Source organism: Buteo buteo, chromosome 11 (genome assembly GCF_964188355.1).
Source record: "Buteo buteo chromosome 11, bButBut1.hap1.1, whole genome shotgun sequence".
NCBI lineage: Eukaryota > Metazoa > Chordata > Aves > Accipitriformes > Accipitridae > Buteo > Buteo buteo.
The window spans coordinates 40,953,983-40,976,037 of NC_134181.1; the positions used below are offsets into that span (position 1 = coordinate 40,953,983).

The window sequence follows — 22,055 nt, forward strand, 5'->3', positions numbered from 1 at the left end:
TGTACAAGAAATCACAGTTCTAGTCTGCCATGTCCCCAAAGCAGCGTGGCTCAGTGCAGGGGTGCCTGCTCTCTGCTGTTGTGCTGACCCAGCCCGTGCTGTGTGCCGTTCACCCTGAAGCCTAACAATGGCGTGAGAAGCAGGGAGTTAGGTATTTCGTTGCCTCTGAAGGCCAGCTCCATCAGGAACAGGGCTGCCCTGGAGCCCATGCCCTGCTCAGTGCCTGTCATTAGCGATGCTCTCAGGGGGGCTTTGCAGCACAGTTTGGGTCAGGGGACTGAAATTCTGTATTCTGGGGGCAGAGCCAGGGGGAGTGGGTGGGTTCCCAGTGCACTCCCTTTGCCAGCTCGTGTGCAGTAGCCCCCCCCTTGGGACCCCCACGGAGCCGCCATGGAGAGGGACTGGACTAACTTTGTGCCAAAGCAGTCTGCTTTCAGAGTCCTCCCGGCCGGAGGGACAGAGAAATCCTCTGCGGGAGCCAGGGTCGGACCTTCCTCCAGATCCCACCTTCTTCCTCCTCGCCTGCTGGGGACAGAGCCAGCCCCTTGGCACAGAGGTAGGGCATGTGCTGGGGGGACCCTTACCCTGGGGGGTGTCACCAGGACTGGGTGACAAGAAGGGGTCCTGGGCTGTTCCAGAGGAAGGGGGGGGGGGCTCTGCCTGCTTTGCCTGGGGGCTGCTGGACCTGGGGTCTTGGCCCGATCCTGGCTGGGCAGCCCCCTCTCCCAGGGATGCTCGTGGGGCACCTTTGCGAGCTGTGTGGGGACTGTGCCCCCCACCCGGACCCCCCACCCGGACCCCTCCTGCCTGCAGGGTGCCCGGCTTGGCCAGCCAGAGCTGGGGGGGGGGCTCATCCCAGTGGGCTTACCCAGTTGGCAGGGCTGACCCCCCCCCCAGCAGGGCTGGCATAGGGGTGCGATGGTTTGGAGGCGATGGGGGTGTCTCGGCTGCCTGCTGGGGATTTGGGGCGTGCGGGCTGCCCTCGTTACGCCAGGGGTCCGGGTCAAATGGGCAAAGTCCTCAAATCCGCTGGGACGTGTGTCTGGCTGGACGCAAGAAGAGCCGGTGCTTGCACCCAGGTGGTGGGGGCAAACCCTGGGGGACCCCCAAAGTCATGTGGGACCTGCCTGTCCTTTTTCCCCCGTCTCCTGGGCACCCACATCCCATCTCCTGGGCACCCACATCCCATCTCCTGGGCATGTGAAAGCTCCTGGAATTTGGCTGCCGGGGCCACACGTGACTGTCCCCGCTCAGGACACCCCGGCACTCTGCCCGGGCCGTGGCTGGGTGCTTTCGGCACGGATCCAGCCCAGCAGCTGGAAAAACTGGCCGGGTGCTGAGCAAACAGCCGGGGTCGGGGCAATGTTTAACCCCTGCCCCTCGCCCTGCTGCGTGGCCGGACTTGGGGACACCGGCACGGCCCCTCTGACGTCGCCTCTCCCTCCTCCGTCCCCCAAATCCCGCTGCGGCTGTGGGCGAGGAGCTGGGGACACGCAGCGAGGTCCCACGGGACGCCAGGTAATCCCCCGCCGTGGGGTGGCCCTGGCTGAATTTGGGGATGGGGAGCGTTCGGGGATACCGGGGTCTTGGGGACCAGGAGGAGGGGGTGACCCAGCTTGTCTTGGGGCTCTGGCATCCCAGAACCGGGAGGTGACACTGGGCACAGCCCTGTCCCTCCGGAGGGGGTCCCGTGCCCCGCACGGGATGGACACCGGGGCTGCGGTGGGGGGGGGGGGACGGGGACCCCGAAGGGATCAGCCGATGCCTCTCCGTGGCAGAGCATCCATGGCCGGGCCCACGGCAGCCCAGCCCGACGGAGGCGAGAAGCCCTTCCACATCATCTCGCCCATCCTGGAGAGCCTACCCCTCTCCAGGGCAGCGGGCACCAAGGTCTACATGAAGCTGGAAAACGTCCAGCCCACGGGCTCCTTCAAGATCCGCGGCATCGGCCACCTCTGCCAGGAGGTGAGCGTGGGCAGGGTGCTGCTCGTGGGATTTTTTTGGGGGGAGCGCGGGGTCGGGGGGACACGCAGCCGTCCCCCTTCCCTCCTTCCCTCCTGCTTTTCAGGCCGCCAAGAAGGGCTGCCGCCGTTTCGTTTGCTCTTCAGGTAATCGGGGTCCGAGCTACGGGGGGGGGGGGGATGCTCACGGGTAATGTGGGGAGCGTGTGTTACCTGCCTGACCCCCCGCTTTCCGCAGGGGGGAACGCCGGTCTGGCGGCAGCGTACGCGGCCAAAAAGCTGGGGTTCCCGGTCACCGTCGTGGTCCCCAGTACCACCGGTCCCACCACGGTGCGCAAACTGGAGGAGCTGGGGGCGGAGGTGGAGGTCTCTGGCCAGGTAACCCGGCGGCAGCCCCTAAAACTGGGGTCCGGGGGGGGACACGGACCAGAGGGGGCTGATCCTGAGCTCAGGCTGCTCTGCGACGCCGGGGCTGTGCATGGCAAACCCCAGCCCGAAATGGTCCCCTCCTGCATCGCCTGCACCCCGGCATTGCGGCAGGGTCACCCCAGGGACCCCCCACCTCAGCCCCGCGTGGGTTTCTGGTGTCCCCCAGCCCCCCGGTGACAAGGGACCGATCTCTGGGGCACCAGGGCTGGATGCGGCCCCGCTGAGCCCCCATCATCCCCCCCCCCTCCAGGTGTGGGATGAAGCCAACAGGAGAGCCCTGGAGCTGGCACAGACCGAAGGCTGGGTCAGCATCCACCCCTTCGACCACCCATCGGTGTGGTGAGTTCTGCCAGGGCTCAGCTCCTGCCTCCCCATCCCCGGGGTCCGGGTTGGCGCGGGGTACCCCCGCACCGCATCCTCTGCCCCCCCCCCCCCACCCCTGCTCCTCGCCTTCCAGGCAGGGTCATGCCAGCCTGGTCCGGGAGCTGAAGGACTCGCTGGAAACCAAACCGGACGCCATCCTGCTGGCGGTGGGTGGCGGGGGGCTGCTGGCCGGCGTCGTGGCCGGCCTGCACCAGGTGGGCTGGCGGGACGTCCCCATCGTCGCCGCCGAGACCCGGGGGGCCCACAGCTTCCACGCGGCGCTGGCGGCCGGCCGGCTCGTCTCCCTGCCCGACATCACCAGGTGAGCCGGGTTTTTGCGGGAGCGGCCGCGCGTGCAACGAGTTGGCGGGTCTCAGCCCAGCTGACCGAAGGGGTCCCGGGACCACCCTGACCGCCTCCGTCCCCTCCCGTCCCAGCGTGGCCAAGTGTCTGGGAGCCAAGAAGGTGGCGGCGCGGGCGCTGGAGTGTGCCCGGGAATGCCAGGTCATCTCCCAGGTGGTGGAGGACGCGGAGGCTGTGCGAGCCGCGGAGCGGTTCCTGGGTGAGCGGGGCTCAGCCGGGCACGGCGCGGGGGGCGACGGGGGACGCCGCCGGGTTTTGGGGCTGGCCTGGCAGGTGCCAAAATCAGGGTGCTGGGAGGACCCCGGTTCCGCAGGGGGCTGATGGGCGACTCGGGGGGGGTCCCCCCGGGCTCTCGTCCCCGCAGATGACGAGAGGATGCTGGTGGAGCCGGCGTGCGGGGCGGCCCTGGCCCTGCTCTACGCGGGGCGGCTGCAGCGGCTGCAGCGCGAGGGGCGGCTGCGGACCCCGCTGGACTCCGTGGTGGTGGTGGTGTGCGGGGGCAGCAGCGTCCAGGCGGCCCAGCTGCAGGCCCTGAAGAACCAGTTGGGGCTGGACTGACGCCCACCCCGAGGAAAGGGACACGACGGCACCCCCTGCTTTGCTTTCCTTCCGAAATAACTAAAATGACGGGTTCCTCCAGCAGCCTCTGCACCAGAACGCGGCATCCATGTAGGGATGGGGAAACTGAGGCACGCGGGGCGGACGAGACCGGGGCTCGCACCGCAGGCAGGGATGGAGCCGGGGTCCTGCCTGTGCCTTCCCTGCCTGTCCGAGGGCAGGACTGGGGTACGCGTGTCCCCCTGTGCCCCTTGGATGGGCCGGGCATCCCCTTCCACATCCCCCAAACCTCGGTCCCCCCTCCTCTCCCTCCCCTGCTCCTGTTTGGACTGCAGCTCCCCGCCTCAATTAGCAAGCGCTCCCTCTCTGACTAATTACTTTGCTACTGTCTTTATGCATTATTATTCTAATGATTATTAATTATTACAATCTTCTCCCGTTCCTGCCGCGCTGTCTGCGGTCGGAAGAGAACAACACGCACGGACCCGCTTGTTACGGTGATTTATCGGCGGAGCTCCCCGGCTGTGTCTAACACCCGCGAGCCCCGAGGTGTACCAACACGCGTGTGCGTACCCCATCCCTGAGCCCCCTTGACCCCCCTTTTCCCCCCATCCCACTCTTTTTCCCATTCCCGCTTTCCTCCAGGCTTTCCTGCTCTCCCCCGTTCCCACTCTCTAGTGCTGCATTTGCTTTTAGCCCTTTGCTGTTGCACCTCACTGGGTTTTTTGTGTCCCCCGCAAAAAAACATTTCTTCCATCCCTGGGTGATGGGGGGTCTTTCTCCCACTGGGGGTCCCCAACTTCTCCTCTGTTCCCCAGCTGAGCCCGTGCCCCAGGCATCACCCGGTGATGCCGGGCAGGGAGACAAGCCTTCTCTTGCCCCAAAATCCTTCTCAGCCTCCTCCTCCTCCCTTTCGGAGCAGAGGGGGTTCAGCCCCAGGACCAGCTCAGACCCCGGATCACAGGCATCCCCCAAAAAGTCCTTTCCCCTGGCCGGGTGCCTGCCCCGGGACTTGGCTGCCAACCCCCCCCGAAAGACCCTCCCTGCCTTCGGCCCTTTTCCCCTCTCCCCCTCGTACATCCCACCGGCCAGGCCAGCTCCCCAGGTGCTTCTTGGAGGCCAAAACCCCATAAATCAAAACTCTGCCGCTCCATCGTGAGCAATATCTTATGTAAAAAGGTGTTTCCAGGGAGCACCGAAGGCTGGAGAATCCTATTACGAGGCACACTATTAATTATAAGGAGTCAGCACAACGTACTCCAGCCATTTTTTATCCCAGGTCCAAAACCTGATTACTTTCCACCTTCTGCAGACCTTCCCTTTCTGAAAGAAAAAAAAAAAAAAAGGGAAAAAGGTCAGAAAAAAAAATAGCATTGATGTTTGTCCAACAGCTTTTGAAAAGAAGTTTATTCCCAGGACTGATGCTGCTCTGCCGGGGCCTGGGGGGAGCCGGGAGTCCTGGGGGTGTTTTCCCCAGCACGGCCCCCCGGGAGAATTATTGCTGGTGGTGACACGGGCACGGCCGTGGTGGGGTTTGGGGTGACTCCCCCGAGCACCCCGACAGGGAGCTTTGTCCCCTCCTTGCCTTGGCGAGGGAGCCTTTGGCCTTTGGATGTCCCTGGCAGGGATATGGGGGTGCAGGTTACCGGGGGGACACCCCAGCCGGTGGCGGTGGTGGGGGGGTCACCCATAGTCACCCTGCTCCATGGCTCGCATCCAGCCTTTTGCGTGACACCGTGTTTTCCCCAGCCGTCAGGTCCCTTCTGCCAGCGCCAAGCCACGGGTGGGTGTTTGCGGGGACGGGTGAGCCCGGGGGGGGCAGCAGCCCCCGGCCAGTGACTTGGGGGAAGATTTGGTTCATCTCCTGCACCCAGCTCCGAGCTGCGGGGTCCAACTGATAAACCTCCTCCGTGCCGGCGGGTCCCTGCTCGGGTGGGTGCTCCCGCTGAGCCCTGTCCTGCACAGAGCCCACCCCCCCAGCCCCCCCGCATGGGAGGTGGGTGGCAGCTCGGAGCACACCAGCATCATCCAAAAATCCCTCCTGCAGCCTGTCCCTGCCCTGGATCCCAGAGATGGGGTGCCCCAGCAGCCTGCAAACAGCCCTCAGGTGTTTGCCTTGGGAATAATAATAATAATAAATAATAATAAATAGCAGCAGCCAGTGTTTACCCAGTGAATGACCTTGTGCTCCATTTTATAATCCTCAGAATGATGCTGGGAGGGAATTATTTAACAATATGTTATAAAAAGCGCCCGTTACCTGCTAACGCTGACAGCCTGGGAGGGGTGGAGCAGAAGGCAGCGGCCGGCTGCACTCCTGCCTCAGTTTCCCCACCTGTTAAAAGGGGAGAAGGCGCTTTGCTGGGCGGGTGATGGGAGTCCAGCGTCTTTGTGACGGCCGCAGATCCTGGCTGAGGGATCCCTTAGGGCTCGGCCTGGCTCGTTCGCCACCTTGTTATTAATGCTGGTAATGGTATAGGAAGGATAAATTCCACCACTTGGCTGAACAGAGAAAATATGCAGAGAAGTGGCTGGCTTTTCATAAATCATTGGTGCTCCGTGCTACAACCAAGCCAGGACTTAAAATTCAGGTCAGGAGAGAGGGACTCTCGTAAGCCAGTGAGGGAAGGTAATTTATTCTGTTTATATCTTTTTACTGCAAGACAAGGGGGGGGGGGGGGAAGTCTGCCATGATTTTGCATTTTAAATATTAGTTCAGAGCTGCAACCTGCCTTGGACTTTATTTCTTTTTGTATCTTGGAAAACAAGAGAGGGAAAGCAAGGGGGGAGGGGGGGAATGGGGTGCTGGGGGAGGATACCCCCTCCTGCCTGTCCTGGGTGCCCCCCTAGGGCGAAAGCTGCTGAAGGCGTTCATGGACACCCCCCCCTTGGTGTTGTCCCCTCCTGGTGTGTCGCGTCCCCCCCCCCAGCAGCCCTGCTGACCCCCCAGCGCTCTTCCAGCTCCCCCATGGGCATGCTCTGCCAGCAGGGCTGTGGGTGCCCTCAGGGTGTGTGTGGGGGGGGTGTTGGGGAGGTACACACAATATCTCCCCCCCCCCCAGGGAGAAAGAAATGATGCACCAGGCTGTCTGCTGCGGGGGAAGGTGCTGAGCCAGGTAACGTGCCCCCCCTGCCCAGTGCCAGAGAGCTGGGATGATGGGGGGACTGGGGGGGACTGGGGTACCCGGTGGGTGATGCAGCCCTGGAGAGAGCAGCATCACCTTGTACGGGGACCACAGCACCCGTCCCACCCTGGGGACCGCTCCCCCAGACCCCACGCAGGGCTGGGGGACAGTGGGGGAAACAGGGCAGCCCAGCCAGCGTCTCTCATGGTCTTGTCTTAAAAAAAAAAAAAAAAAAAAAAAAAAAAAAAAAAAAAAAAAAAAAAAAAAATAAAATGAAAGGGACCAGGTGACCGAACAGTAGGTAACTAAAAGGTTTTTTATTCACATTGAACAACAAGAGCCATTCACACTAACAGCCTCCGCAAGAGGCAGCGGGGACAGGAAACCCACGACGCTTTCAGAAAACAACTTTTTTTCTTTCCTTTTCCATTCTCCTTCCTTTTTTTTTTTTTTCCCTTCTATCCTCTTGCCCCCCTCCCCGGCGCCACCCCCTCCCCGCCTTCAAAATAGAAAAATTCGGAGCCTCCGATGACTAAAGTACAATAAATAATCAGTAAACACAAAAACATACTTTATTTGTTTCTCCTTTATACAAAATAAAGAAACTAGAAGCAAAAACTATAATACATCCTTAAATTGGCGGAGCCTCCGGGAAATGTTGGGGTGGGACTCGGCATGAGGCTCAGGTTTAATTTCTGCTGTTGTGGTGGTTGGGTTGGTTTTGTTCTGGGTTTTTTGTTTATTGGGTTTTTTTGTTGTATTTTTTCCTGTTTCTGACTCTTTCTGGTGTCTTTTCTGCCGCGTGGGAGCCCAATCTCAGCCAGTCACTGGGGCAGCCCTGGGCCCGCTCCTCCCCCCCCCCGCACCCCCCCATCACCAAAAACCGGGTCCGAACCCACCTTCTCCTTGGGGATAAAATGGGAACAACAAAAACAAGGCCAGGGGAGGGTGTTTATTCCTGCTATTCCCCATTTCCCCCCCCCCCCCCCTTCCACAATGTGGTAGGGGATAATTAAAAAGGATGCTAATTAGTGTGTGGGGGGGGAGCCCTGGCCTAACACCCCCTCCCCAGATGCCGCCAGGGCGGTGGGACCTGTGTCCAGGCGAGTTCAGCTTTGGTCCGAGAGGCGGTGGTCCCGACGCCGGCGGGGGGGGTTCTTCGGGGCTGGGCACCATTCATTGCCCCCCCACCCACCCAGTGTTGGGGGGGGGGGGAAAAGGTGCCAGGAGGGGGAGGTAGCGGGGTGGCCCCAAAATCCCAGGGAAAGGGGGCGAGGGGGGGTGTTCTGCAGTGATGGGGAGGGTAGGGGGGGATGCAGGGATGCGTTTTGGCATCGGAGTCGGGGAGGGGGGGGGTCTTTATCCGGCGACGTGACGCGCCCCGGTCCGGGGCTGGGGAGGGGGACACGCGTGGGCCGGGGGAACGCGGGGGCGTTTTGTCCCCCTCCACGCGCGCACGCGTGCCCACGCCAGGCCTACCACACCGCCGCCTCGCTGAGCTCCGGGTTGGGGTGCGAGAGCCCCCCGCTATAGCCGCTATTGCTGGACATGGAGAAGGGTGGGCTGGGCCCCCCGCTGAAGACCTCCCCCGGAATGGGGTGCAGCGAACCGGTCATCCCCGGCTCGGGGCTGGGGGTGTCGGGATGCGAGATCATATCCGTGTACCTTTGGTTTTCTGAGGAGTGGTGTCCGCTTATTGGGGGCTCCAAGGGTCCCAGGGGTGTGGAGCCGGGTCCTGAGTTCTGAAGGTAGCTGGAGTCGGCCGGGGACTGGGCTTGGGAGGGCGGCCCGTGGGGGAAAAAGTCATAATTGCCTCCCGGTCCGTAGTAGTCACCTTGGTAATCTGCGGGAGGTGGGAGAAAAAGATGGAGCTGGTCCCCCCGGGAGCCAAAAAAAAAAAAAAAAATTCCAGAATCCCACCGTGCCCCATACCCAGCCCTGTGCTCCCCTCTGGACCAGCCCCCCCCCCGAAATACTCTGCTGGCCCCTGGGGTGCGGGGCCCAAAGCGCCGGCTGCAAATTTGAGCCCGACCCCAGAGAGAAATAAGCCCGTCCTAAGGGCTGCAGCGCTCATCACCCTCTCCCTGCCTGGTCTGGAGGGAGGGAAGGGATGGAGGAGGGCAGGGATGGAGGAGGGCAAGGAGCCTGGGGCTGGGGCATCTGGGGGGAGGATGGGCTCAATTTAATGCTTATTTAATGGGGGGGGGGGGAAATATATATATAAAGGGAAAGGGGGAAAAGTATATATAAAAGGAATGGGAAAAAAATATACGTAAAGGGAATGGGAAAAAGTATATGTAAAGGGAATAGGGGAAAAGTATATATAAAGGGAATGGGAAAAAAATATATATGTAAAGGGAATGGGAAAAAAATATATATGTAAAGGGAATGGGGTAAAAATATATATGTAAAGGGAATGGGGTAAAAAATATATATGTAAAGGGAATGGGGGAAAAATATATGTAAAGGGAATGGGGGAAAAATAGATATAATGGGGGGAAAATGTATATAAAATGGGGGAAAAAAAACATCATGGGGAAATTATATATATGTTTAGCAGCCTGGAAGGGATCTAGAAACTAACTGCAGGGCAGCAAGGGGTGCCTGGAAAGCCCCTCGTCAGAGGGGAGGCTTTGAAAATGCAGCTTATGGGGGGGTCTGCATGGAGCAGGGGGGGGGAGAAGGGAGGTGGGGGGGGGCCAGCCCGGCGGCAGTGACCTTCCATATGCTGCGGGGCCGGGAGGTAATTGGAACAAATGTGGCCTGAAAGGGGCACAAAAGCCCCGCAGCTGGGGCTTTGTTTGTGGGAGAGGGGCTGCCGCCCCACCACCATGCCCCAGGAGGGGGGGGCACCGTGCGTGGCCGTGTCTTCGTGGCCGTGTGCGTGTGCACGGGTGTGAGCACGGGTGTCTGCGCGGGGATGCCCACCGGTGTGCGAATCGCACGGCGGCGGTACGCGTGGGGTGGGCAGGGATGCTGCGGTGGGGCGGCTCCGGGGGTCGGGGAAAAAAAAAAATTAAAAAAAAAAAACCAAACAAACCCGGGGAGAAGCGGGACAGGGAAGGAACAAAGAGGAAGAAGGAGGGAAGGAATTGGGAGGGGGGTGGATGGGGTAGGGCCCCCACGGCCGGTCCCTCACCTCCGTAGTACGTGTAGGGCGTCGAGCCGAGCATCTCGGACTCGTCGAGGCGGCCGCCGAGGGGCCGCATCCTGCGTGGGCTGCGGAAGAAGGCGTGCCGGCGGGCACCCAGCGCGCTCAGCTGCTTCATCCGACGCTCCTTGGACCGGCGGTTCTGGAACCAGACCTGTGGCGGGGCCGGCGTCAGCATCCACCGGGGATGGGGTACCCTCTACGTCAGGGGGACCCCCACCCCAAATTTGGTCGGGGGATGGCTGGGGAAAGGGATGGAAATCTTGGACCTGCCTGGGAGGGGATGGGTTTTCCTGCCTCTGGGTGGGTTTTAATGACACCCCCCCCCCCCGCTGCCAATAGCCCCACAAGGTGCATGGGGCAGGGGGGGACACAAACAAAATAACGAGGCTTATGAAAATCCTGGCTCCCCGGCTGCGTCCCCCTGTGCGCATCCTCAGCCTGTCTGTCCTTACGGCAGCCAGAGGATATGGGAAGAAGAATTTTTCCTTATAGGGAGGGAAAGAAGAGAGGAAAAGAGGGAAGGAAAAAGGGGGCAGGAACTCCGGATCGTGGCAGAAGTAGGTGGAAAGCGGGGAGCAGGGAGATGAGCACCTGCGGCGGCGGGCAGGGAGTCGGAAGAAAAGCCGGCCGGAGAGGATGGAGATAAAAGGGAAGGGGAAAACGCGGCCGCTTCTCTACGAGGCATCGCCTCGTCCAAACCGCACGGCCTCAGCCCACGTACGCCTTTCCCCCAGCCTGGTGGGGTGTCTGGATTATTGCCCCACTCTCCCCCCCTCTATGTCCCCCCCGGTATGGGGGAACGAGCACATCGCACTCCTCCGGGGACTTCTCCCGCTCTCCTCCACCGGGAGTCAGGACTCGCAGCTCCGCTACCAGCAAAGCTGGAAAGTCCTCCCCTATTAATGCCTTTATTAAAGCCCATTAATTCCTACATTTCCACAGGGATTTTCTTCACGGGGGCAGCGCGGTAAGAAAGTGCCGGGCTGCCTGCAGAGCGCAATGGCTTCTCCTTGCGTTCACGAGGCCGGAGCATCCATCTCCCCGGCACGCCGCGGGATCCTGCTCAGCCCCGGGGGAACCCAGCCGGCTCACGTTTTGGGGCTGGGTTTCATCTCTTCCCCAAGGGGCCGGTGCATTAAAGCACAGGGTGGGGGATCCCCACTAACCCACGGGAGCATGGGGTGGGTGCAAGGCTGGGCCCGGGGTGACGCTGGAGGGGACGGATGGGGTTTGCCCGTCCCCATTTCCCCCACTCGTGGGACCACCCTCAGCACCCCAACACCTTCCCAGCACCTGGGGGAGACCGTCACGGCCTCGAACTATCTGGGCTCCTCCCAGCACCCCTTCTCCTTTCCCCGTCTCCGCGCGAGGAAGTGGCCCCGCGAAGCTCTGATGTCACAGGAACCTCGCTCCGCGGCGGGAATGACATCGCCGGCCAGCTTCGTGACATCACGCTGTCGGGCGGGGAGGGCTACGACGGGGCAGGGGGACTGGGGTTGCCCTACCTGGATGACTCTCATGTTGAGGCCGGTCTCCTGGGCCAGCTGCTCTCGGATGTGGCGAGTGGGTTTGGGGGTGGCGGCGAAGGCAGCTTTGAGGGTCTCCAGCTGCTTGGCTTTAATGGTGGTGCGGGGCCCCCTCCGCTTGGTACCCGAGTTCTGCTCCTCGTTCTCGTTGTTGGTGGTCTCCTTGTCCGAGGAGGTCGAGTTGTCCGTCTCCTTGGTGTCGTCCTGCATGGGGTCCTGGAGATCCGGGGACAAACTCCTGTCTGTACATGAGGACACTGTAAAGGAGACCCAGAGAGGAAAGGGGGGGGCGCGGATGACTTAGGGGAGAGATCAACCCCCCTCTCCTCTGCCCTCCTCGGCCCACCCGGCCCGGCCGCTTTCCAGGAGAGGGGTTGGGGGGGGGGTGTGCTGGAGAGCAGCAAGGGGTGCAGATCGCCTCTGCCCCCCCGGTACCCCTAAAGCATCTTCCCCCCAACATCAGGCAAGAGCTCCAGGCAAGCGCCGCCCGATCCGGCCCCGCGCACCGTGTCGTGCCGGCCGGAGGGAAGCTGGGGAGGGGGTGATGCCCCAGGCCCACCGCAGCCCCCGGCGCTCCCCCCTCTCCCCCCCTGCGCCTTTCACGTGGGGAAGCGGGGTGCACCGCTGGGAGAAACGCAACCGGTCCCTGTCAGGGTCTGGGGGGTCTCCAGTCACTGCCTTGAGCCTGGCTCACCCCTCCCTCCCCAACCACCTCCCCCCCCCCCCAAACTTGGGGACACTGATGCCAGCACTCCCCCCCTTCCCCCAAGGCCAAGCTCTACTCGCCTCGCTCACAGCAGCGGCCCCACTGACTGGCGTGGCAGGATCCGGCCCCGGGTGCTGGACGGAGAGAGAGCCCACGGAAGGGGGTGAGCACAGGCGCCTGGCATGGCTGGGACAGCAGGAGTGGGCCTGATCCTGCTGTCCTGACGCAGAGACAGCTTCCAAGGAAGTCAAATGGGAGCTTTGCCTCTGGGTGAAAGGAGGCGAAGGATCAGGCCCCGCGGTGCGGGGAAGGGGGGGGAGCGGGCACACTCGCGGGAGTGGGGTGTCGGGGCGGGGGGGGGGGGTCCTGGTTTCCCACAGCCCCGCATCCCCGCTGCCGTAGGGGCCGTGTGCGGGGCAGGAGCTGGGGCGAGCGGAGGGTGTAAAGAAAGCGATGCTGCTGCGGGGCTGCACCTCGGCCACCGCTCATCCCACGCATGTCCGCGTCCCGCGTGGGGGGGTGTCACAGCGCCTTCCGCCCGGTTTGAAGGCTTTCACCCCCAATTCCCTCCCTTCCCTCTCCCCCCCCCCCGGCGGATTAACGGGGGGTGGGGGGGGTGGGTGTCGGGCTGGTTGCGGGGTGCAGCCCCTCACCCCCAAAAAAACCAAAACGTCCTTCCCGGCCCGGCGGGAGGTACCGGCAGCACCACGGAGCGATCGGGCGCTGCCTGTTCTGCCTGTACCAGCGGTAGGGTTGAATCCCCGGGCGATGCGGCGGGCTGAGCCGCTCGTACCTGAGTTGAGGCTGCCTTCCTTCAAACTGGGAGAGTTCAAATAATCCTCTTTGCAAACAAATTTGTTTTCGTCTATGATATAGAGTTCCTCGCCCGTGGAGAGCTGCTTGTTGCAGACCATGCAGGTGAAACAGTTCAGGTGAAAGACTTTATTCCGGGCTTTCCGGACGAGGTCGCTGGGGGAGATGCCTTGGGAGCAGCCGGCGCATTTGGTACCAAACCTCCTGGAAAAGGGGAAAAAAGCGAGAGCTGGAAGCCCCGGCGGTGATGGGCTGCGGGGGGGGGGGGGGGGGGGGCTGCTTTATATCGATTTTCCCCCTCCCCTCCTCAAAATCCCACGGCGGGAGCCTTGTCCTCCAGCATCTCTCGTTGGGAGATTTGGGGGAGCAGGCGATTCGCACCCCCTGCCTCTTTGCGGGGAGGAGGAGGAGGAAAGCCTTCAGCCCCGCGCAGCCCCCCGCTCGCAGGCGCGGGGTGGGCTGCGGGAAAGAGCTCGGGTTTGGGGTGTCCCCACCCGGGGACACACACACACACGAGCATCTTCGACAGGATTTGGCCTCAGAAGGGCCAGAGGGGAGAGCGGCGGGGGGGGATGGATTTCGTTTCAGCCGCTGCCTCCCGGGCTGGGAGCGGGGAGCTGGGCTCCGCCCGGTACCGGCCTGAAAATCCCGGCGAGAAAAAGGGGTTAATTACGGCCAGAAAGAGGGAAAAAGGGAGCGGAGGGTGCCCGGGGTGGGGGGGGGCACAGCGCACCCCGAACAACACCGGGCGGCCGAGGAGGGAGCTCCGCTCCCCGAAGCATCCCGGGGTCCCCAGCCCGGCGCCGGCACCGTCCCGCTCTCCCGAAGGGGGATTTTTTTTTTTTTCCTTGTCGGGAAGAGCGCTTTGGAAATCTCCAATTTTCCTTCCCTTCGCTGGAGGCAGAGCGGTTGTTTGGGTTTTTTTGTTTGATTCCCCCCCCCCAGGAGATGCCTTTTTTAAAAAAAAACAAAACCAAAAAAAAATTCCAGAGAATCCGAATCGGCTGGAAACGATCTCCCCAAGGAAAAAAAAAATAATAATAAAAAAACCAAAACAAAAAACCCCCAAAACAACAACAACAACAAAACATAAAAAAAACCCCCAACCCCCAAAACCGCTCAACCCCCCCAAAAAACAAACAAAAAAACCACACGCACACACACACACACACAAAATACCCCCAAAACCCGGGAGCCGGGGGCTGTCGCTGCCGGGTCCCCGGGGACACCGGGGGCTGCCAGGCCCCGGGGTGCCCACGCAAGGTCCCCCCTTTTTCCCCTCCGGTCACGGCACAACTTCTGCCTCCCTGGCTGCTCCCCGTGACGTTGATGTAGTGAGAGCATTAGGAGTCATAAGTCATCGCCCCCCCCCCCCCTTTTCCCATCCCGGCCCCTAATTTCCTCACCGGCACCTTATCGCAGTCATTAGGGGCGTTTAAGGAGCGGCGGACAGCGGGGCTTAGGGGGTAGGGGGAAGAGAAAGATTTTGGCTACCGGCTTCACCAGGGCCTGTAGTCCCGGGGGGGGGGGGGGGGGCGAGGAAAGCCAGGCCGGGCCCCGAAGCGGGGGGGGGACCCCCCCGGCTGCCCACCGGGGCCTGTCCGCGACGGGGCGGGGGGTGGCACCGGCGGAGAGGGACCCGGTGCTGGTGGAGGCAAGGTCATGGGGAGACTGGGATGAGGGGGGGACACACAGCTTCGTCACCCCCACCTCGGGCTGCAGCAGAAGCTGTAGCGCAGTCGCCCCCCCCCCCCCCCCAGCCCTCAGGGGTCCCCCGGCCCGGGGGTGGGCTGCTTCCCCACTGGAGGGTGGGGGGGCAGGCTCGGTGCGGCTCCTCGGCAGGGAGGGATGGGTGGGAAGCCCCCCGAAGCTCCCCCCCAAAGCTCCGGGGGAGACCCCGGGAAGGCAGCGGGGGCCGGGCGCGGTGCGAAGCTCCGCATCTTCTCGGTTTCCCGTGCGACTCACCTGAAAAAGTCATTTTTGCAGTAGAGTTTGCCTTCCCTGGAGAAACATTTCTCGGTCAGGTTGCACTTGCACTCGCAGCACTGGACGCATTTGATGTGCCATGCCCTGTCCAAGACGTTCAGTAGGAACCGGTCCAAAATCGGCCTCTCGCAGCCCGCACAATGCACCATCATAACCTCCGCCGGGGGATGGAGACGCGCAAACGAGAAGTCAGCCCCGCGCCGGCACACGGCGGCGGCTCAGAACGGCAGGAAAAAATAATGATGATGATAATAATAAAATTAAAAAAAAAAAAAAAGGGAATAACGAAAAATTCAGGGGAGGGGAGCAGAGCGGCTGTCAAGTTCTTCACCCTCTTCTCTCCGGAGCGTCGGCGGCGGGAGGGAAAAAACGCTGCTGGCCTCTTCCCCCCCCTCCCCCCCCCAAAAAATAAAAATTAAAAAAAAAAATCCAAACCACCCCCGCGAAACAATAACAACACTTAAAAAAAAAACCCCAATCCCCCCCCCCAAGGTCCCTCCGGAGCTTTCCGGGAGGCGTCGGAACGGCGGGCGCGTTGCTGGCGGCTTCTGCGGCAGCGGGAGCGGCGGGAGGGGTGCATGAACCCCCCCCCTGCAACCGGCAGCCCCGGTGCCTCGCTGTGCTCCGCCGCCGCCGCACCGCCACTCTCATGCTGTCCCCATCGCCAGCTTTGTCCCCCGCCTTAGTAATTCGCGCATCCTTATTCAGATTTGGTGACGCGGTGGGTCGCGTCGCCCCAAAAGGGGCCAATGGGAAGCCGGTAACCATGGCAACCTCTTAATTTATAGCATATCTAAATTGGCTCCAGCCTTGTGCTTGGCACAGAGGGAAAAAAACAACGCGCCTCTATTGTTGAAGGGTGGCTTGTACCTGTGCCGCGAAGTGAGTATGCACCTGGCTGGGGGGTCGGGGGGGGGGGACACACACATACACAAGCTGCAAACCGCCCCCCCCCCCGGTTTCCCACCAAATCTTTTCTTTTTTTTTTTTTTTTTTTCTTTTAAAGGGATGCTCGGGGAGGGTCCCGAGTTGGGCTGGGAGAGCCCATCACCTAGGGTTACTTTATTTTATTTGATTTTATTTTATTTTTTTTTTTTTTGCACAAGGGGGGAGAGATACTTTCATCTGGAAAAGCAACAAGCGGGAGAAAAAGGCGGGGGGGGGCGGAGGGAGTGGATTTTGGGGGGAGGCGAGGAGGAGGAGGAGGGGGCCGGGGGTGCGGGGAGGGCCGGCTTCTCCGAAAAGTTCCCCCCCTGGCAGCCGGTTGCGCGGAGGTATGCGACCCCCCCCGGCCCCTGATCCCCCCACCACCACCCCCGGCCTTTGTCCCACGGGCCTGTCGCCTTCCCGCCCCTTCCCCGCTCCGCGCCCCGCGTAACTCGCCCCCCCCCCCGGGTGGGGGGTGTAAGGGGGCAGCCCCCTCGGACACTGTTTTTTCTCTTTAATTCCAGGTGCGGCAGAGCTGTAAATCGTCGCCTGGCCCTGCGGGAGGGGACGGAGTGCAGGATTGGACCCGGCGCTGGGGGGGTTATGGGGGGCGGGGGGGTCGTTGTCCCAGCCTGGCGCTCCCAGCCGGAGCGGTGGGGTCGGTGTTGGGGGCGGCCCCGCCGCTTTTTCCCACCGTTTTCCCGGGATTTGGGGAGGGGATGGGGCGGCCCAGGGGTCCGGCCTTGCGGGGAGGAGGAGGAAGGTGGCAGGGCAGATGAAGGCCGGCCCTCCCCAGTCCGTTTCTCCAGCCAAAATGTCTAAATTTATAATTTTTTTTTAATTTTTTTTTTTTTTACCCCCCCGGAGAAGGGCTCGGCCAAAGCCCGCTCCCGGCCGGCAGCCGCGGAGCATCCCGCCGCCGGCTCCGCACCGGGGCGCGGAAACGCTCCCGGTAGCGGACAAAAAGAAAAAAACCAAACAAACAAACGAACAAAACCCCCCCCAAAACCAAACCTGCCGCGGCACAAGGGGCATCGGCGGGGAAGTGGAAGAGGTTTTGTGTGAGCCCTTGGGCAGGGGTGTTCGTGGAAAGAACGAGAATCGAAATAAGAAAATACGGAGAGAAGAGACTAGGGGGAAAAAAAGAGAAAGAAAAGGGAAATAAAGAGAGAAAAAACACAGAAGGAAAGAGAGAAAACGTGTCCGGAAAAAAAAGAGACAGAGGAAGAGAAAGGAAAAGAGAGAGACAGAAAGGGGTTCAGTGAAGAAAAATAAATTAACGGAAACGAAAAAAAGGAAGGAAAGAAGGAGAGACGGAAGGAAAAACTCAAGAAAACGAAGAAAAAAGAAGGAACGAAAGAAGGAATAAATGAACGAAAGAAAATATAAATAAAAATAAAGGAGGCAAGAAAGGAGATGGAAAAAATGAAGGAAAAGGGAACGGAGAAAAGAAATAAAAAGAAAGAAAGAGCGGCGAGAATGGAAAAGAAAGGAAACGAAACAGCAAGCGTGAAAGAAAAGCGCCAGAGCGAGCAAGAAAGAGGAGGGAAAAGAAAGAAAACAAAGACGGAAGGAAAAAAAAGAAAGGGAAGAGAGACGGAAAGAAATAAAAAAGGCAGTAAATTAAAAAAAGGGAAGAAATGGGCGAGAGAGGCGAAGGCAAGGGAAGAAGGGGGAAGGAAGAGGGACCGGACCGGCGGCCGATGGCGGCCGCGCTCACGCCGTGGCTCTGCCCAAGTTTTCTGGGGGCTCTTTTGGCTTTTTTGGGGGAATTTCGGAGCCCTGCCCGCCGGCCGAGTCGCTCCCGCTCCAGCCTCCGAGGCCCCGCTGCTCGGGGAAGGGGGGGGTGGATTTCGGGGAAGGGTCCGGGGGGGGGGGGCCCGGGAATCTCCTCTCACCGTGGAGAAATAAATACCTACCCATCTATTTCGGGAGGTAGGTGTGTATACACCCACTACAGGGGCACACGCATGTCCGTGTGCCCGCCCCGCTTGCGGACACCGTCGGTTTGTCACTCCCACGGAGAAACGCGGGCGCGGGTGGCGGCCCGGGCAGCCCCACGCTGAAACGAGCTGCTATGGATAATCGTATGGATAATCTGGTTCTTACGGATAACGCGTACCGCGCCAGCACAGGGTGCGGGAGCGGCACTCGGGCGTTTGCCTGTGCCCACGCCCACGCACGGCCGTGGCCCGCTCCCACGGCCCCGCAAACCCCCGTGGCTCTCGTTACCGGCCGGTGCCGATACCGGTAGCCCCGCCACGATGCCGCTCTGTAGCCGGTACCCACAGCCGGGACCCCCCCCCGCCCCGTTCCTCCCCGCTGTCCCCCGCGGGCCCGGCAGGGGCGGGGAGGCGATGCCGGGGGGGGGTCCCGCTCCCCGCTGCCGGGCTCGGCTCCCTTTTTTCGTTTGAAAGTAAAGGAATAAATACAGCCAAGGGGAAGGGGAGGGGAAAACAAAAACCTCAAGCAAACAGCCCCCCCCCCCCGCCCGCCAGCCCACCCCATCAGCCGCATTCCCCTATGGTAACAGATGGTAATTCAGGCCCTATAATATCCACCTATATGTAACTAATAAACCTATTGTGTTTTAACAGGGTAATGCATGGAGAAGCAGCGTCGCTTATACAAGATGTTGATGGAATTTACTATATTAAAAAAAAAAAATCCCCTTTCAAGAATAAAGTGTATCAACTTACAACACAACAGACGGCAGAGGGATAAGTGAAACAGACAAAAGACAAACAAGATAATAATCTGTTTCCAATCAGTTAAGCCCTGTAGAATTTGTAATACGCGGTTTGCATATTCCCCCTGTGTTTTGTAATTAATTATCTATCTGTTAGGATGCTCCGCCGACGACTTTGTTGATATTTCCAACTATTTTTGGTTGGCGGCGGCGGTCGCGCCGGGAAGCGCGGAGCGGGGCCGGGCTCCGCGGCTCGGCCCGGCCCGGGGAAGCCGAGCCCGGGCTCGGTGGGAGGCGGCGGTTCCGCACCGCTCCGCGCTCCTCCGCGGGGCTGCAAGGCGGCGGGAGCGTGTTTGGGGGCGGGCGAGGCTTCTCCTCCCCGCGTTCCCCTCCTTTCCCCTGGTAAGAGGGGGGACGGTGCAGGTTTTAACATTAAACAAACCCAGCAAGCATCTCCTCGCCGGGCCATAGGCGTTTCTGAGTGACTGCGTTACAAATTGTAAATTTAAATAGCTCACAGGATTCATTACCTCCCGCGTCTGATTTCACCCAGCCGTGAAAAATTGTCCTGGTGTACCACTGAGAAAGGGTTTGCTGCAAAGAGCCACAGCCTAATCACCAGCTTTCTCTCTCCAACAAAAGTGTAATTATTTTGTTTTGGGTGTAAATATAACCCACGGTACAAAAAAAAAAAAAAAAAAGGGGAAAAAAAAAGATAAACCTCCAGCAGCGTCTGAATGCATTACAGGGCCGTTTAAAAAGATCCGTCCTAAATTAATACCAAGGTTAAAAGGGGAAGGCAGCTGGGACATGGAAATTTCCGTATTATGGGGCGGGGGGGGGCGAGGTGCGTGTGAGTGTGCGTGTTCACACCGCCGGCAAACAATGCGGCACCCCCACCCCCGCGCACAAAGGGCCGCGGAGCCCCACGCAGCCCCCACGGTGCCACCCGGACCCCCCCTCCGACCCACCGCTCCTTCTCTTTCCCCCGCAAAGGGGAGGGCGAGGAAGGGCCGGGGTCCTTGTGTGTGGTTTTCCCCCCCCCACTGCTGGGAAGAGGGGATGCCCCAGCTCGGCCTGGCGTGGCTTTTTTCTCCCCGTGGGTGTTTCTGTAAACGGCAGGGGGGGAGAAATGTTGAAAAAGAAAACAAACAAACAAAAACCCCCAACCCCACCGCGGCCCAAATGCAAACGAAGAACGTGGGGATTTTTATTTTTGTTTCTCCTCCTTTTCTTATTCTTAACGAATTTCTTGTTTCCTTCCCTCCGAGCTCCAGCCCGGGGTTTCGGAGGAAGAAACGGCACAAACCGAAAGGCGATGCCGGCGCCGGCGGCAGGGTGAAGCCCCGGGAAAGGCGGAACGGCTGCGGGCTCGGTGGAGGCGGTTTAAAGCGAAAAAAACAAAACCAAACCACACACAAAAAAAAAAAAAAAAAAAAAAAGGGAGTGGGTGGGTGGGGAAATCACAAACCAAACCAAAACGAAACCACAAAAAAAAAAAAATCAGGCGAGGGGCCGCAGGGCTCAGCCGCCCGTCGGTGCGAGCCCGGGTGCGGAGAACGACCCCGCGGAGAGCCCCGCATCCCCCGCGGTACCCCGGCCCCGGCCCCGGCTGCCGGAGCCCTGGAGCCCACCGGTCCCGGTTTTGGGGGGCGGCCAGCACCGACCGGGGGGCCGCTTTTCCCACCTCCGCTCTCCTCTCGCCCTTTTTACCGCGGCCGTGATTTCCCGGCACTTCCCCGGCCGCTCCCCCCTCCCTCCCCACAGCCGTTTTAATCAGTTTTTTTCCTTTTTTTTTTCCTTTATTTTTTTCTTCCCCCCCCCCCCCCCGTGGGCGGCGGTAATTGGCGAAGCTTTAATTGCCCCCCCCCTCCCTCCCCGAGCCCCTCCTAGCTCCGGCACCATCCCGGGGCCCCGTTCCCATCGCCCCGACGGTTCCCCGGGGTTAAACCCCCCCCTTCGCCCCCGGTTCTCCCTCCCCGGGCTGGGGGTCCCACTCTGCGCGGAGCCGCCCAGGAGCCCCGCGGCTACCAAATCACGGGTGGGCAAAGCCTGGTTGTGAGCAACGTGTGTTGCAATCAACGAACCTGAAACCAGCCAAACCCAGAGCTTAGGGAAACTTATAGACTTGAGGGGGATGCGGCGAAGAACACGCTCCAAATTTCCTCGGGTGATCCCCGGCCCGCTACAACCTCCCGTCGATGCGACCGCCCCCCCCCCCACCCCCCCCCCCCCGGAGGGGCTGCTCGAGCCGTTCCCACCCGCTCCCCCCCCCCATCTTTCTCGCTAATGAGCGTGTGTGTTGACACGGCGAGGCGATGCCCCCGTTTGCCTTTGTTTGGGAGGTGTGAAAGAGGGAATCTGCATGAGAAAAAGCCGGCGGCAACCGTGGAGCTCCGCATAGCAGCGGCGGGACGGAGCGAGCCGGTGCGTGGGGAGTCCGCCCTGGCGGGGCAGAAGCCCCCGGAGCGGGGAAAGGGGGGGAGGGTGGGTGGGTGGGGGGACGGACACGGATGGGGATGCGGGGGGGGGGGGGGGGCAGGGCTGAAGCTGAGGGTTGTGGTGGTGTTTGCAAGACAGGGAAGGGAAAAGGAGTTCGCCCCGGTGCTCCCGTCGGGGGTCGGGGCTGAACGGGGAGCTGGCAGGGGTTTTACCCACCCCACCCCCCCCGGGAGTCCCAAAGCTGGCGAGGCGCTGGGTGTCCCCGCCGGGATGTGCCCCCCCCCCCCAGCTCCTTCCCCTTCCTTTGGATTTTCCTGGGAAATAGCGAGGGGGGAGTACACGGCCCGCACCTGCGGGCGGGATGAGGGGGCCGGGTTACAGCGCTCCCACCTTCCTGCTAATGGGCACCGTGGGGGTGGACACGGGTGGGCTGAGAGCACCCCAAAGCCACGCGTGCCAAAGAGCCAAAGGGGCCAGTAAGGGCGGCGGGGGCCAGCTCCGGCGGGGAAGGCGGTTTGCCGGGGCTGGTGGCGACAAAAAGCGGAGCAGGGCCGCGGCTCTCTCCCTCCCACGCTCCGGGTGGGCGCGAAGCCCCCGCTCCGGGACAAGTCCCGACACCCATCCCTTCGGCAGGGCCGAGCCCCGGGACGGAGGGACCCTGTCGGCATCCCGAGTCACGGCGGGTCCCTCCGAGCCCTGTCTGGCCCTGGCACCACGATGCCGTGTCCCCGCCCCCCCCACCCGTGTCCCCGTCCCCCCGTGTCGCGCCCGCCGTGTCGCGCCCAGCCGGCGGCGCGGAGCTCTCCAGGGTGCTGAACCGCTCGGCCCCCGCCGGCCCCGTCCGACCCCCGGCCCGCCGCCCCCGCCTCGCCCGCCGGGCACCGGGGCACCGGGCACGGCTGCCCCCCTCCGCCCTTCCCCTCCTTCTTTATCTCGTTCGTTCTCTCTCGATCGCTCTTCCCCTCTCTGTTTTTCTTCTTGTCTTTTTTTTTTTCCCCTCCGTTTTTCTCCTT

The 22,055-nt window shown here is 61.4% G+C and overlaps 2 protein-coding genes across 3 annotated transcripts; one reads left to right on the forward strand and one right to left on the reverse strand.

The window, feature by feature from the left end:
- The first annotated feature begins 364 nt into the window (after nucleotides 1–364).
- SDSL (serine dehydratase like) lies at nucleotides 365–5,825 on the forward strand. 2 transcript variants are annotated; one of them, XM_075039647.1, is made up of 8 exons: nucleotides 365–556; nucleotides 1,779–1,965; nucleotides 2,069–2,108; nucleotides 2,200–2,339; nucleotides 2,641–2,729; nucleotides 2,848–3,075; nucleotides 3,191–3,315; nucleotides 3,481–5,825. In XM_075039647.1, the coding sequence occupies exons 2-8, from the start codon at nucleotides 1,786–1,788 to the stop codon at nucleotides 3,672–3,674; spliced, it is 996 nt and encodes a 331-aa protein (XP_074895748.1). In that variant the 5' UTR covers nucleotides 365–556; nucleotides 1,779–1,785; the 3' UTR covers nucleotides 3,675–5,825. The 2 variants fall into 2 exon arrangements, with proteins under 2 accessions (XP_074895748.1, XP_074895747.1); XM_075039646.1 differs by lacking the exon at nucleotides 365–556 and having other exon boundaries at nucleotides 1,735–1,965.
- A 2,449-nt stretch (nucleotides 5,826–8,274) lies between these two features.
- LHX5 (LIM homeobox 5) lies at nucleotides 8,275–15,744 on the reverse strand. Its single transcript, XM_075039648.1, has 5 exons — nucleotides 14,964–15,744; nucleotides 12,979–13,202; nucleotides 11,459–11,736; nucleotides 9,939–10,104; nucleotides 8,275–8,642 (listed from the first exon to the last, which is right to left on the reverse strand). The coding sequence occupies exons 1-5, from the start codon at nucleotides 15,134–15,136 to the stop codon at nucleotides 8,275–8,277; spliced, it is 1,209 nt and encodes a 402-aa protein (XP_074895749.1). The 5' UTR covers nucleotides 15,137–15,744.
- Nucleotides 15,745–22,055: the final 6,311 nt, after the last annotated feature.

Excerpts from the sequence above, each read along its gene's own strand:
- SDSL (XM_075039646.1), top strand. The coding sequence starts at position 1,762 with ATGCCTCTCCGTGGCAGAGCATCCATGGCCGGGCCCACGGCAGCCCAG. Across the intron at positions 1,966-2,068 it reads TCGGCCACCTCTGCCAGGAG|GCCGCCAAGAAGGGCTGCCG; the intron begins GTGAGCGTGGGC and ends CCTGCTTTTCAG. Across the intron at positions 2,730-2,847 it reads TTCGACCACCCATCGGTGTG|GCAGGGTCATGCCAGCCTGG; the intron begins GTGAGTTCTGCC and ends CTCGCCTTCCAG.
- LHX5 (XM_075039648.1), bottom strand. The coding sequence starts at position 15,136 with ATGATGGTGCATTGTGCGGGCTGCGAGAGGCCGATTTTGGACCGGTTC. Across the intron at positions 11,737-12,978 it reads GGAAGGCAGCCTCAACTCAG|TGTCCTCATGTACAGACAGG; the intron begins GTACGAGCGGCT and ends TCTCCTTTACAG. Across the intron at positions 10,105-11,458 it reads TCAACATGAGAGTCATCCAG|GTCTGGTTCCAGAACCGCCG; the intron begins GTAGGGCAACCC and ends GCCCCGCCACAG.